The 12,933-nt window shown below is 38.1% G+C and overlaps 1 protein-coding gene across 1 annotated transcript in view; it reads left to right on the top strand.

Annotated features, from left to right (window-relative positions):
• Window positions 1–5,795, top strand: part of nsg2 (neuronal vesicle trafficking associated 2) — a 39,242-nt gene extending 33,447 nt beyond the window's left edge. Inside the window, exons 4-5 of the mRNA XM_035666026.1 lie at window positions 1,785–1,895; window positions 4,236–5,795. Coding sequence (XP_035521919.1) covers window positions 1,785–1,895; window positions 4,236–4,433 — 309 coding nt within the window. The 3' untranslated portion in view covers window positions 4,434–5,795. The remainder of the gene's footprint in view (window positions 1–1,784; window positions 1,896–4,235) is intronic.
• Window positions 5,796–12,933: the final 7,138 nt, after the last annotated feature.

Here is a 12,933-nt window from a genome sequence, read left to right as displayed (position 1 = left end):
CTGGTCTGGTAACTTAAACTTAAATTATTGCTGTATTTTTTTTTTTTTTTTCTTCTCATTTGTTTATCGCACCATTTTCTGTTGTTTTTTTTTTTTTTCCTTCTTTAGAGGATTTGGGACAACGGGGTGAGGTGGCTGAGGGGTTTAATGTGTGCATTTACTGAATCTGTGATTTGTATATGTTTAATTTGAAATGCCAATAAACAGATTTTTCAAAAAAAAAAAAGAAATATCCATCCATTATATCTATTATCCATTCATACTGTAAATCAGATTTTTTTAATACCAACTTTATATTTTTGCATGTGTGGGGGAAAACACATGCATGTACACACACACAGGTACAAGCATATGCATGCACTACACATAGCTACAGTGGCATTTATGACTTGCCAGACTACCATTTTTAAACACAGCTATCCTTTGCATTTAATTTGCATAATTCTAATTAAATGCTCGCTCAGAAGCACCCAATCAGGATGTCAAGTAGAAAGTAGGAGGAAACAAATTCTTTTATATGTTAATCTGCTTTACACAACATTGTCTAGCCTGCCAGGGAAATGAATATTTCACATGTTAAACTACAGAGAGGTTCTTATTTGCATCAGTGCGCAGAAATAAATGTGTTATTTCCATCATTTTAAATTAGCTCTGCTTTTGGCTGCTATTAAGCATTTTTCACCCTGCAGATGCATTTTGGTTCTGTCCAAGCAAACCCTGATAACATTTCACAGTTCCTTGTTGTAAAAACTGACCAGGACATTTTAGTTTGTTCCAGTTTTTTATTAATATATTTTGGTTAGACAAGCAAGTGAAAGGTTTAATTTCCACACTTGAACACCTCAGAGATGCTTGAGGTTTCAGAAAATGTAATTCATAAATCTGTTTGTCACCTTCACATTGAAAAGGCAGAGCTTTTTTCTGTCTTCTGCCTCTCGCAGCTGGACACATTCAGAAGGTAGATGAAGCGCTAATTGATTTCTCCTGCTGACTTGAGTGCACTGATAATCAGCACAGGAAGGAAGCAAATTGATTCGCCAAGCTGATTCAAAAAGAAGATACCCAACAATTGAAATCCATTACATTTTCACAAGTCATCAACACCAAAGTCACTGTGGATTTTCACGACTGCTGAATTTAACAAAATACATATAAATACGGAAAACATGTGCAAATCACAGATAAAACAATCAAATTGATCCACTGAAAGTTGATCCACAATGAATTATACTTGCGTAGTCCTAATATAACAGGTCTTTATGGAAACATTACTTATAAAGTCTTATAGAAAATGTCATCGTCTGCATAACAGGAGGTGATCCCGTGTAAATCGGTGTAAAACAAAGTCAGCAGTATTAGTGAACTTTGACTGTACATTTTTGCAGGACATTTGTAATTTAGGGAACTTGTGGAATGTTTTTATGCATATTAATTTCACCATTATTTATTTAAAAACCTAATTAGAATTCATATTATTTGCACTGATTTACGTCACCGACTTGATGTCTTATATTTATCCATACATAGTGTCACAACCTGAGTCATTCATCACCTAGCACAACAGAAACACCTTGCCTTGAGGAGCCATTGACCTCAGTCAGCAGTGTCTTACTGTACCATTTATTACGACTACAAACATACACACACACATCAGTGCACATACTTCATCATTCTCGCTGTCAAACCCTAACCCTGTCTCACATATATAAACCCCATATTCACAATCCTTTTTAGTGCTCTGGCGCCCACACGGACACACTGACCAGCGTTTGTCCTCCCTCCAGGTGACGATTCTGATCATCCTGGCCCTGGCCTTCCTCGCCTGCATCGTGTTCCTGGTGGTTTATAAAGCCTTCACCTATGACCACGCCTGCCCAGATGGATTCATTTATAAGGTAAGACCCATAAGTGACCTGTATTTCTTTTGAAAGCCTTACAACACACCTATTCACAGCCCAGCGACGGTCTAGAGGTTAACAGAGCAGCTGGAATGTGAAGTGGGTAGAAGATTAGCTTCCACAGGATGAGGTAAAGGTCCAATGTGCCGGATTTAGTGGCATCTAGCGGTGTAATTGCAACATCCTCAGTTCGCCCTCCCCTTCTAATTGTAAAGGAGAAACTACTAGAGCTGGTGTTGGGTTTGTCCGTTATGGGCTACTGTACATGGTGGTTAAACATGATGGATTCCATGGAAGGCATTTGTGGATAAAAATGGCTCCTTGTAAGGTAACAAAGACATGATTCCTATACTGAGGTGATTATACACTAATGACAACATAGTTATGCATATTGTATTCCATTTCTGCCAATACATACTCCTAAATGTAACACACTGGACCTTCAAGTAGGGCATAAACTAATGATTATTTTCATGATTGATAGCTAGGCTAGCCATTTCTCCCTGTTTGCAGTCTTTATGCTAAGCTAAGCTAACCCGCTGCTGGCTATGTAATGTCAGACTAATCCTCTAAGTAACTGATCAGTCAACTATTCCCTTCAGCAGTATATTTACATACTCTCCCATCCTAAGTGTCCTTGCACAAGGCACTGAATCATCTCTGTCCTTCACCATCTCCCTGTCTAGTTCCCCTTCTATCTAAATAAAGTATTAAAGGTGAGTGCACCCCCCAGTCTCCTATGGGAGAGGAAGAAAATAAGATACTCCCGCCCTACTTTTACACATTTCTGAGGTCATGTAACAGGTAGTGGCTAACAAGGCTTATCAGACCAGCAATCATCAGTGATTTTGATATGACCAGTGTAATCAAGTCTAATTTTAAGCTTTTGTTCCTTGACACGGAAGCCAAATAAAGACACTCCATTGAGGCCTCTCTCGTATGTTGCCGTGTCGACTATTAGATAAAAATTAGACTTACCACCTATTTTACAATAATTACCACATTATGACCACTAACTCCCGATCCATATGGCTGAGTCGTAAAAGAAAATGGCTCATACAGCCGCCCTTATCCAACAATCTGATGTCCAGACAGTATTAGTGTTGAATCGTTAAAGTTTTGCAGTGTGTGGATGCAGACAGCCTTCTCCTCTCCTCCCTGGTACTTATAGATTTCCACCGCACTGCACTTACAACACAAGTTTCACAGTAGTTTGTGGGAAGTCACCTTGGAAGTCTGTGTCTCTGGACAAATCTGGTCTTTTAGGTGGAATAAATCTAGTTGCATGCCCACAGCCTCTGCAGGGGCCCGGACTGCAGTCTGCAGAGGTATTATTAGAAGTGTCACATGCACGTTCACCAGGTGCAAAAGTGTCGATAGAAAAATGTGCACGCACACACAGTATGGCATGTACACTACACAACTGCACACAAGGTTGTTAATGTATACACACTCAAGCACATTCTGTTGTGCGGACTCTTAATATACTGTGTACAACCGTTATGAGCCCGCTTCCCCAGTTCCTACATAGAGTTGTACTATTAGCTTCAGTAATGTAAATGTGTTCTTCTATCGCTTCCCTAGCCACTCTATAAATCTATAAATCTATAGAATAATGATTATAGATTTGGGGCAGTTTTTTCTTCTTTTTTATGAGGAAGCAAAAGATCCTGACAAGAAACACAGTTTTCTTCTAATCAAAGCTACTCCATCATCTGAATTCCTTGTGACATTTTTGTTTTGCGTCAATTATAATGCTTAATTCATAATGCTTTCTTTCTCTGCTGCTGGAGAATGGCTTTTTTTATTTAGCTAGATAGTATTTTTTATTTAAGACAAGCAACAACACAACTCGCACCCTCAGTCTATGAAGCTAATGTTAATGTTAGCACTTTTTACTTTAAGAAATACAACATAATATTTAATCGTAATATCTTAATAAATGTTCACTCAATTGGTCAGTTTTCTATAAAACAGTTGACAATAGAGTTTGACTTTTCTCCAACTGACTGGTTTGAACCCTAAAAAGACTTTGACTAGAAGCTGCAGCTTTTAGCTGATTATAATGTAGAAACAATATAAATATGTGATGTTGCTCGGCATAGACATATCTTGTTTAAAACTACACCACAATTACAGACTTGCAATTTCAGTTAAATAAGGTTAATTAAATTGCAGTATTAGTTAAAAATGTACATTGTTTTACAGGTATTTTTCTTGAATTCTTCTTGAAAATGGTTTAGTAAATTTTATTTTGTCCGAACTTCATAACAGGTATCACCTTGAACAATGTATAAATTCACAAATGTCAACCTCACTGTTGTTTCTCCCTCACAGCACAAGCGGTGTATCCCAGCCTCTCTGGAGGCCTACTACGCTGCCCAGGACGCCAACTCGAGGGGCCGTTTCTACACAGTGATCAGCCACTACAGCATGGCGAAGCAGACCACCTCGCACTCTGTCTCCCCCTGGCTGCCTGGAGGGGCAGGGGGGCAGCAGCACGATGCTAAACCCCCGAGCAGCGAGGGCCACTGAGTTGGCTGTTAAAGGGTGTTGTAAACACATACAGACACATGCAGACATGAAGAAATACAAACACAGGCAGATGTAGATGCAGACACACATAAACATGTAGGTGAATATTTAGAAATATAGACAAAAGAGATGCACATAAACACAACAGCTACATATATATTGCCAATATAGAGTGAAAACATGCATGCAGACATAAAACCACACAAGCACATACTAGGTCATATTCTGATTTACCTTGACTGCCCATTTATGTGCTCACTCTCAAATCAAGGGGCATTTCCCATTGAACCTTTGCTCTCTTGGGATTATCATTGTCTGCTGATACACACTCACATACACAAATACATACACACTGTCTGCTCTCTCATTACCATGTTTACTCCCTTCCTCTAATTTATTATTTGACTGTCATGATATATTTTTTACTGTAATGTATGGATGATTTGTATGTGATTATCAGGCAACTCTTTGTACAAAGGCACAAGCCAGTGCTGAATTTCAAGCTTCCTGTCTGTGAGATTATCTGGAGTTTGAAGTCTTAATTTTTTTTTTCAAGTGTGTATACTGTAGTAAATGTATATTCATTCACCCTTTGCTTTCTCGCCTTTCTTGTCCAAACTGCGTAACCTCAGGCATGTCCATCAAACATCACACGCCCACACAATCACAGATCACTTCATATTCCAATCCATAAAATGTCAGTATGGTCTCGTATTGCTGTAACACATTTTTAAACATAAAATATCAGCTGTACTGTCTGAGGAAGGGTTGACGCCAGTGTGCACATCTACAAACATCCTGAGTTGATTGAATGAATTTTTCCATCATGGCTGTTTGATAGCTCATATACAGTGACATTTCAATGTGCTGTGCTATACATTTTAAATCCTGAAACCCCCCAGTGACCCAAGCTGTACATACAACTGTGCGTTCATGCTAGTTTTTTGTGTGTGTATGCATTGTAGTAGCTTTTTTAGGAGGTCCCCCCCCCCGTATTTCTTTTCTTTTTTTACAGACTTACAATTTCATGCGAGTTACTTACATATTGCTTTAGTGGCCAGTCTTGTAGCCCCATTAAAAACAATCTTGCAGATGGGAAAGGAAATACTGTGCATATCACCGTCTTTTGCCAAAACCCTTTATTTTCTGCTGTGTTTTGTTATTTGATGGGCTTCAACTGCAGCCAAGTTTTGTTCCTCTACTGTTAATTATCATTTTGTAATGTTGGATCTGTTGTCAAAAGAGCGCTTTTATGAAATATTGTGATGTTGTTAGTTGATATGTAGCGATACTTGATGTAATTTATCAGTGTGCATCCTTGTCCCTCCTCTCTTGGTTTGAATTCAAAATAAAACAAGCTGTGACCTGTGCTGAGTGTGTCTGTCAGTCCTGCTTACCGCCATGTCTCTTTAGCGCTCACACAGCGTCTAATGCATCCCCAAGGCTGTTTAGTGTGAATGACAGTGACGGCTTTTCATACAGCACGTCATATTATTCAGATGTTCATACTCCCACTCAAATTCATCTTACATTAGTTGTGTATTCTGCTGTCTGTATAAAGAACTTTCCAGAGCTGTGTGTGGCCTGTAATGATGAGCACCTATGATTGACAGCAAAAAAAGTACCAGAAGAACACCTGTATCTGTAATTCCTACTGGATATATTATTCATCTAGAGTCCTCTGTGAATGGCAGATAAGGCCTCTGTTTTTCTTATGTGCAGCACTAATAACAGTGGTGAGTGACAAGAATAGCTGGCTTTCCTAATTAGAGGTTTGTATTCTAATGAATCTGTCAGCTGTCTCTGTTTTTTCACTACTGAGGGTTAGTGATAGAGTGACACACCCGCTTAATGCTTTCAGAGAAAGAAAGAAGAAAACAAGGCGAAAAAGACAAATAAACGTATATATAAACATAAACACATATACAGTAAGACTAAAATAAATGCAAATCCATGTAATTTATATCTCTAAGAAATAGTAGCAACAATAATACTTGGACTATTTCAGTAATAGATGATACTTTACTGCTCTGTTGTTCAACCCTTGTAATACTTTTATGTCACCTTGTGTAAAAACCAAAGTATCTCCAAAAGGCTAACTTGTAAAACTTCCTGTAAAACTAAATGTTTTCACATTTAGACTGAAGAAACAGATTCTTCAGCAACTGGGGCCATTATTTGTTCTTTTCCTTATGTTTCTCCAGAATAACCCTTTAATAGCTTCTCTTCTTTTCCTCCTAGAATGTCCTGCTTTTTTCTATCTAAATATTAACCTTGTGCTCATGTGCCTCTTGCTGCTTGGGTAAAATATTGACAAAATTCTATTTCATGTCATTTTATATAACAATCAATATACATTGTCATAAAATATTAATTTCCTGGAAAATCTAATGAGAATGAGACAGAAATGCCTGTTTTGGGGCAAATCCCGCAATTGAAAAATGATAGTAGTCATCCCAATGATGCAACAATGTCCTGATTTGATATTTGCATTTATGAGAATTGTCCATAATGGACTACACCTATTGATGTTTACAAATGTACAGCCACCTGATGTCAATTACTTCACCCAAGGGTATTCAAAAAGCATATGTCACTGGGTCTTTGAGGAGAATAGAAAATGGTTCAATATACAGGAAAGTATAAAAATAGGAAAAATGTGTGTGTTCCTTCAAACAAACCAATAAAGAAACCTGAATTCACACAATCAGCATGTGTTGTTTGTGTTGCATCTGTCTGGAAGATGAATAAAACCAAGTTTAGGAACAGTTTCTTTCTGACTGAAATAAAAATAGTGAATGTGATCTTTTGCACATATGTTGCTATTCACTCCAAAAAATGCAAATGTAAGACAGCCTAACTAAAAGTGACACAATTACACTCACAGCTCAGAGTTGAGCAGGTATACTGTTTAGTATAATATAATAACATTAGCACTAAATACAATCTACAGCTAAGGCTAATAGGAATGTCAACCACATGAAAACCAAGGTATCGGACATTAAAATTCTGACTTGATACAGCACTAGATGGGAAGTTAAAGGAGTTTAAAGGAGTTGTTACGGTTCATGCTAGGAGAACCTGAATGTGTGGACCAGATTTCTTCGCAATCCATCTAGTGTTAAGTCTCTCATTTTATTCTGGACCAAGGTGGTGGACCGACTGACAGACTATCATTACAATCAGTCATTACCAACCCTTTTGCCACGCCACTAAGGTGGCTAAAACTGGCCATTTAAATCAAACTCACACAATGTCATTGTCAGAAACAGGATGTGGACATTCAGTCCTTCACTGGAAATGAGCAGGGCTGTTGGGCATAGTTTATTTTAAGTATTAAATGGTTGCCAAACTGTTGCAAAGAAAACAAACTCATAACTGATAATTTGTTCGGGGAACTTAAATGTTGACAACTGATCAAAAAAAAAGTTTTCTTCGTGGTGTTTTCTGTTTTCTTTACTCCCACATATAAACACAACAAAACGAAATGACTCTGTACAAACTGGACAGATGGTTGGTTAGGCAGTGCTTACACAGAGTTAACACAACGCTGACATGTTGTGAATTAAGGGGTCAGGTGCAGAGAAACAGCTGGTGACTTCATATGGACAAGAGAAGGTACATGGTTGTCTGTTTCATTTAAAGGTTGCCAAGAAAAATGACCATGGTATAAAGTGAGAATAAATTAGTTAAAAGTATGCGTAAAGATATAAGAAAAAGGACAGAAAACCTCACTTGCAAATGTTCATCCAGTTTTGACACTGTTACAAGATAATGACCTATGTATGAGTTCTAAAGCTCATGGATATTTTTTAGAACTGCTTAATGTAAAGATCCATTTCATCTCTTCCCACTGCAGAAGTGTACAATCTTCACCAAGCTTATTAGACCATTCATTTAAAAGACCTTATGGCCCTGATTACTTACTAGGGACAATTGGCAATCAGATATGGGATGAACTGTGGCTTAATCCTCTCTCTGGCTCTCTAATTATAACAGCAAATAGCTTGCAGTGGTATAATTCATGATAAATTCCTGCCGGTGCAGGATATTAGATATTGATGTGAAGAAGAACTGATTGTTGCAGACAGGTCATTGGTGCTTTCTCAAAGTAAAGAGGGATGTTAGAAGAAGGGGGGTGGAGAGAAAGAAGAAAGGCTCTGTGGTGATTGGCACAGAGGGAAATTAAGCCTGACATCTGGAAATGAACAGCAATATATATGTCCATCCTGTTGTCTCCCAACACAGGAAAAGATACGATGGGCTTGAAACTTCCCTGATGATTTGGAGGTGCTGTATTTGTATCCACTACAGAATAGTAACAGTTGCCTCTCTGTTTGCCTCATATTTATTTTTTGGTTTTGTATTCAGAGCGTCTCACCCTCCCAGGCCTCATGTAAGTTTTTCTCTTAGTTTACATTTTGTCTTCTTTGTTTCATATGCAAGCCCCCTGTCTCTGCCTGCCTGTCTGTCTCTTTCTTTCTTTCACACTCTCTATTTCAACAGGCACTTCATTGCTGTCATCTCCCATCTCCCTCAGCTCTCAGCTACTAAGGATGGGCAGCACTGTTTTGATTTTTAGAATTGGTGAAATGAAAAACTTGCTCTCATTTGAAACAACTGTAACCACTGGAGTGAAATATTTCTCCTGCCGAAGGCTTTCAAAAGCTGGCTTTCATTAAAATGGTTGGAATCAAAGTATGTGTTTAATGCCTATTCTTTTGCTTTGGGCAGAGACTTGTTGTCTGTTTCTTCTGAACACATGAGGTGTCAATATCCAGCAGACCGATGTAAGGCTGCCACTACCATAGGAGGAAACATGAGTTTATAATCCCAGCTTCCTGTTTGTTCTTCATGCATGCCCGGTTGTAAACCTTTAAAATTAAACTGTCAATTTGTCCAGCAATTCAAAAGAGGCATGGTTTCACACTTGGTAGTTATTGTAGCCCTGTAGACAGGGTTAAGAGTGGGGACATCATAGACCTAAAAAGCCAGCTATTAAAAAGTGACTGCAACAAAAATGACAGCAAGCATGGATGAGATCAACAACTCTCTGGCTGTTGTAAGCTGACTGAAATAAATAAATAAAAGTAAACCGCTCCAGCAACTGCTACCACAGCTTCTGTGTCTAATTAAAATGTAATTGATGGGGCAGTTGAAACACTTGTTGCTGTTTACTTAGGGCAAAACACAATAACCATAATATTCAAACAAAGGTCATTGAACATAAACACACTGTGAAGCTAAATAAATAATGGTGTCTTGTGGTATACCCCATGGTTTCATTTTGGGCCCGATTTTATTTGCAGTATTTATGTTCCTAAAATAAAACATCCTTCCTTCTCTGATGACACAGAGTAGTTTGATCTTCCCCATCTATCGCCATTTTTTAAATCCTTAAGACCCATATTTTTGTCATGTCATGTATTTCTTCTAATTATTCATTTGAATGTAGAAATATTTTTTGGGCTTTATTGGAGAGGAAAGGCAGGAAAGGAGGGAAAAGAGGACAGGAAAAGAGTGAAAATATGCAACAAAGGGCCTTAGGCTGGAGCTGAACCCAGCCGTGACTGTAAGGACTCAGCTTTATGCATTGGGGTGCGCACTTTACAGGTGAGTTATTGGGGCGACCTAACTGATACTTGGCAAAATTAAAAACTGAACAGAAAATTAAATGAAAATACTATAAGGCTTTGTGTCTTTCATCCATTCTGTCTCCCTTGTCCTATACACCCACACATAGACATGCACACACGTATTGAAATTCACATGCAAAACATACACACATATGGCCATCTGTGTAATTTGTGCTCTACACCTCCATTTCTCCCCTCAGCCATCTCCCCTGCTGGCAGAGAAAGGCTGCTTCTCAGCAGTTGGCCCTCGGAGATGTGGAGGAGGAAAAGAGAATGAAAGAAGGAAAGAAATAGCAGAGGAGGTGGACAGACCTGGGGGGATTTACAAGAAGAGCAGCGGAGTCAGGTAAACGGTGGGAAGCCAGGCAGACTTGCACAATGGCACATTGATTTGTCCCTTTTTGTGTGCAGTTTTCCTGTCAATACATAGGCCTACATGATAAAATTATTTGTTGTGAGCAGAAAGGGCAGAATTTGCCACGATCATTGAAATTCGATTTCAGCTTTGTTAAACTTTGACACACAAATTGTGCAGTTGACCAATAGCAAGCCGTCATGACAGTGCTGACCTTTGAGGGAATGGAGAGAGAGTCCAAAATAGAAGAAGCCTTCATAGCTAATCAGCTGTTTCATACAATTAGCTTTAATTTAATCCTTCTTTGTTGGAGTATATAAACAGCTCCATAAAAGAGGAATGGTTTGCTTTAAGGGACAAAAGATACAAATACATGTTTACTTAACTTGGTGTCCTGTTAGTGACCGAGCTAACAAGATTACAAACTAACTATATATATATATTTTTTTTTTTTTTTACTGTATTCTGGTATAAGAATTTTACTCAATAACAGATGAATGTATTACTGCCTGAAGGAAACTAGTTGAGTAAGATAGTAAAGGAAAATAGTTTTAATCCTATAAATTGTATCGGTGTCTAAGTCACTTTGGTGATATTGAGCACAGCTGATGGAAACTAAATAAGCTTCAGATGTTCTCACACCACACCACCCTTCACCTCACATCCCACTGGTGTGCTGCTGGCCTGCCTGTTGGACTACTGATGATGTTTTTGAGCAATATGTTTTGAACAGCCAGCCACAATATACTTAGGGAAATATACAGTATTTAAGAAGAACCTAAAATATTTAACACAGTCCACTCTGCATTAAAAATGTAGGGGTTCCTCTAAACTAACATTGCAGGTAATGTACTAGTGTAGGTGTGTAAATAATGTATTTTAAAAGATTTTAAAATGTCGAAGAAACTATTTAGTTACAACTTTTAAAATGGTGCCCCATTTTAATTCATTACATTCCATTCCCAAATGGACTTTCTCTCTCTCTTTCTCTCTCTCTGATTTGTGTGTGTGTGTGTGTAAAATCAAAAGCTAAATTCAAATTAGCTACAGTATAACAATAAACTGTGACCCTGATGATGGCAATAATGTCTATCATGGTAAAATGCTCTCTGCTATAATTACAGTGTAGTTTGTTAAATGAAATCAGCGTATAAATGTTCAAATGTTAATGCTTCTAAGTGTGTGTGTCCCTGTGAGTGTACTTTGTTCTGGCCTAGTTTCTCCCACCCATTTAGGAGGTTGTCAGTTAAGTCAATGAACCCTCACTGCTGCTGGGGTGCTCCCGCTGAGTTTGCTACATATAATATTCAAAATACTGAGCACAGTTAAATTATTTAGAAAAAAAAAGTCTGGGTTAAAGGATGTAAGTCTTGTCTCTTTCTTAGGGAGCGGCTACAGAGCATAATAATCTGGCTGTTTGCAGTATTTGTTATTGCACAAAACAGAAAATGTGCTCATTGCTGTGCTGATTCTGGGATTTTAATATTTTATATTATTTCTGGAAAGAAAACTCATTAGATCATAGGTCAGTAAGTACATTTGCCCACTTGGTTTTTCTTAACTACCATAAATCACAAACAGACGCACACTCACTGACTGAAAACAGACATCAGGGTATGCTCCTAAACAGATAAACGTATGCTCTCACAAACTGAAGTGAATATGGCACTCACAATAGTCTGTGCAGCTTATTTGCGACACAACACTCTCTGCTCACCAGTCCCAGTGAAACTGGGGCAATGGGATAATCCCTGGTCAGATGTCAGTCATATTTAGGAATGGATGCCAAGACACTGTGTGCTGCAGACAGCAAACTGTGGTCTGTGAGGGCACGGATTACTAAGAGATGATGTTAAATACCAGCCTAGATGCATTTTATGTGCACTTCCTGGCTACAAGTGTGTTAATTTGATGACTTGTGATTCATTTCCTTCTAAAGAGGCTGGGCCAGCCAACCAGGCAGGATATCGTTTAACTGTAGTCATGACACCAAAGCGCTTTGCTCCAGTGATCCCGCAAATGAAGAATTTAGGAAACTAGCTCAGACAGCAGCCGTGCCAATGAATCCAATCAGCATTTTAGGTTATTTAAACCTTTAGTTAAAATAGACTGAGTGCCCAGAACTGGTTCTCAATGCAAAAGCAGAAACAATTTGTTAAAGCAGGGTTCAAATGAATCTTTACAGAATGATGCAATACAATGCAATTACATCACAAACCTCAGCCTTAAGAGGTCACATATTTCAATCAACACCAGACACAGTTTCAGTAATTGTGTATTTTTGAGGTTTTGAATAATTTAAACACAAATTCAGAGAGGTAGTATTTATTGCAACTGATATTATATACATATTATAATATGTTTGCAGATTTAAGTAGACTGAGTAGGTGTTTTTGAATAGGAGAGGATAATAGAAGTTGTGCAATTTAAGGTTACACCTTGACATTAGAGCAGTTTTACAAGAACACAATAATGAGTTGAATTTGAGGAATAATAATAATAATAATAA

Source organism: Morone saxatilis, unplaced genomic scaffold, assembly GCF_004916995.1.
Source record: "Morone saxatilis isolate NCDOM2014 unplaced genomic scaffold, NCSU_SB_2.0 Contig20, whole genome shotgun sequence".
NCBI classification, from domain to species: domain Eukaryota; kingdom Metazoa; phylum Chordata; class Actinopteri; family Moronidae; genus Morone; species Morone saxatilis.
This window is presented reverse-complemented; position numbering and strand designations above follow the sequence as displayed.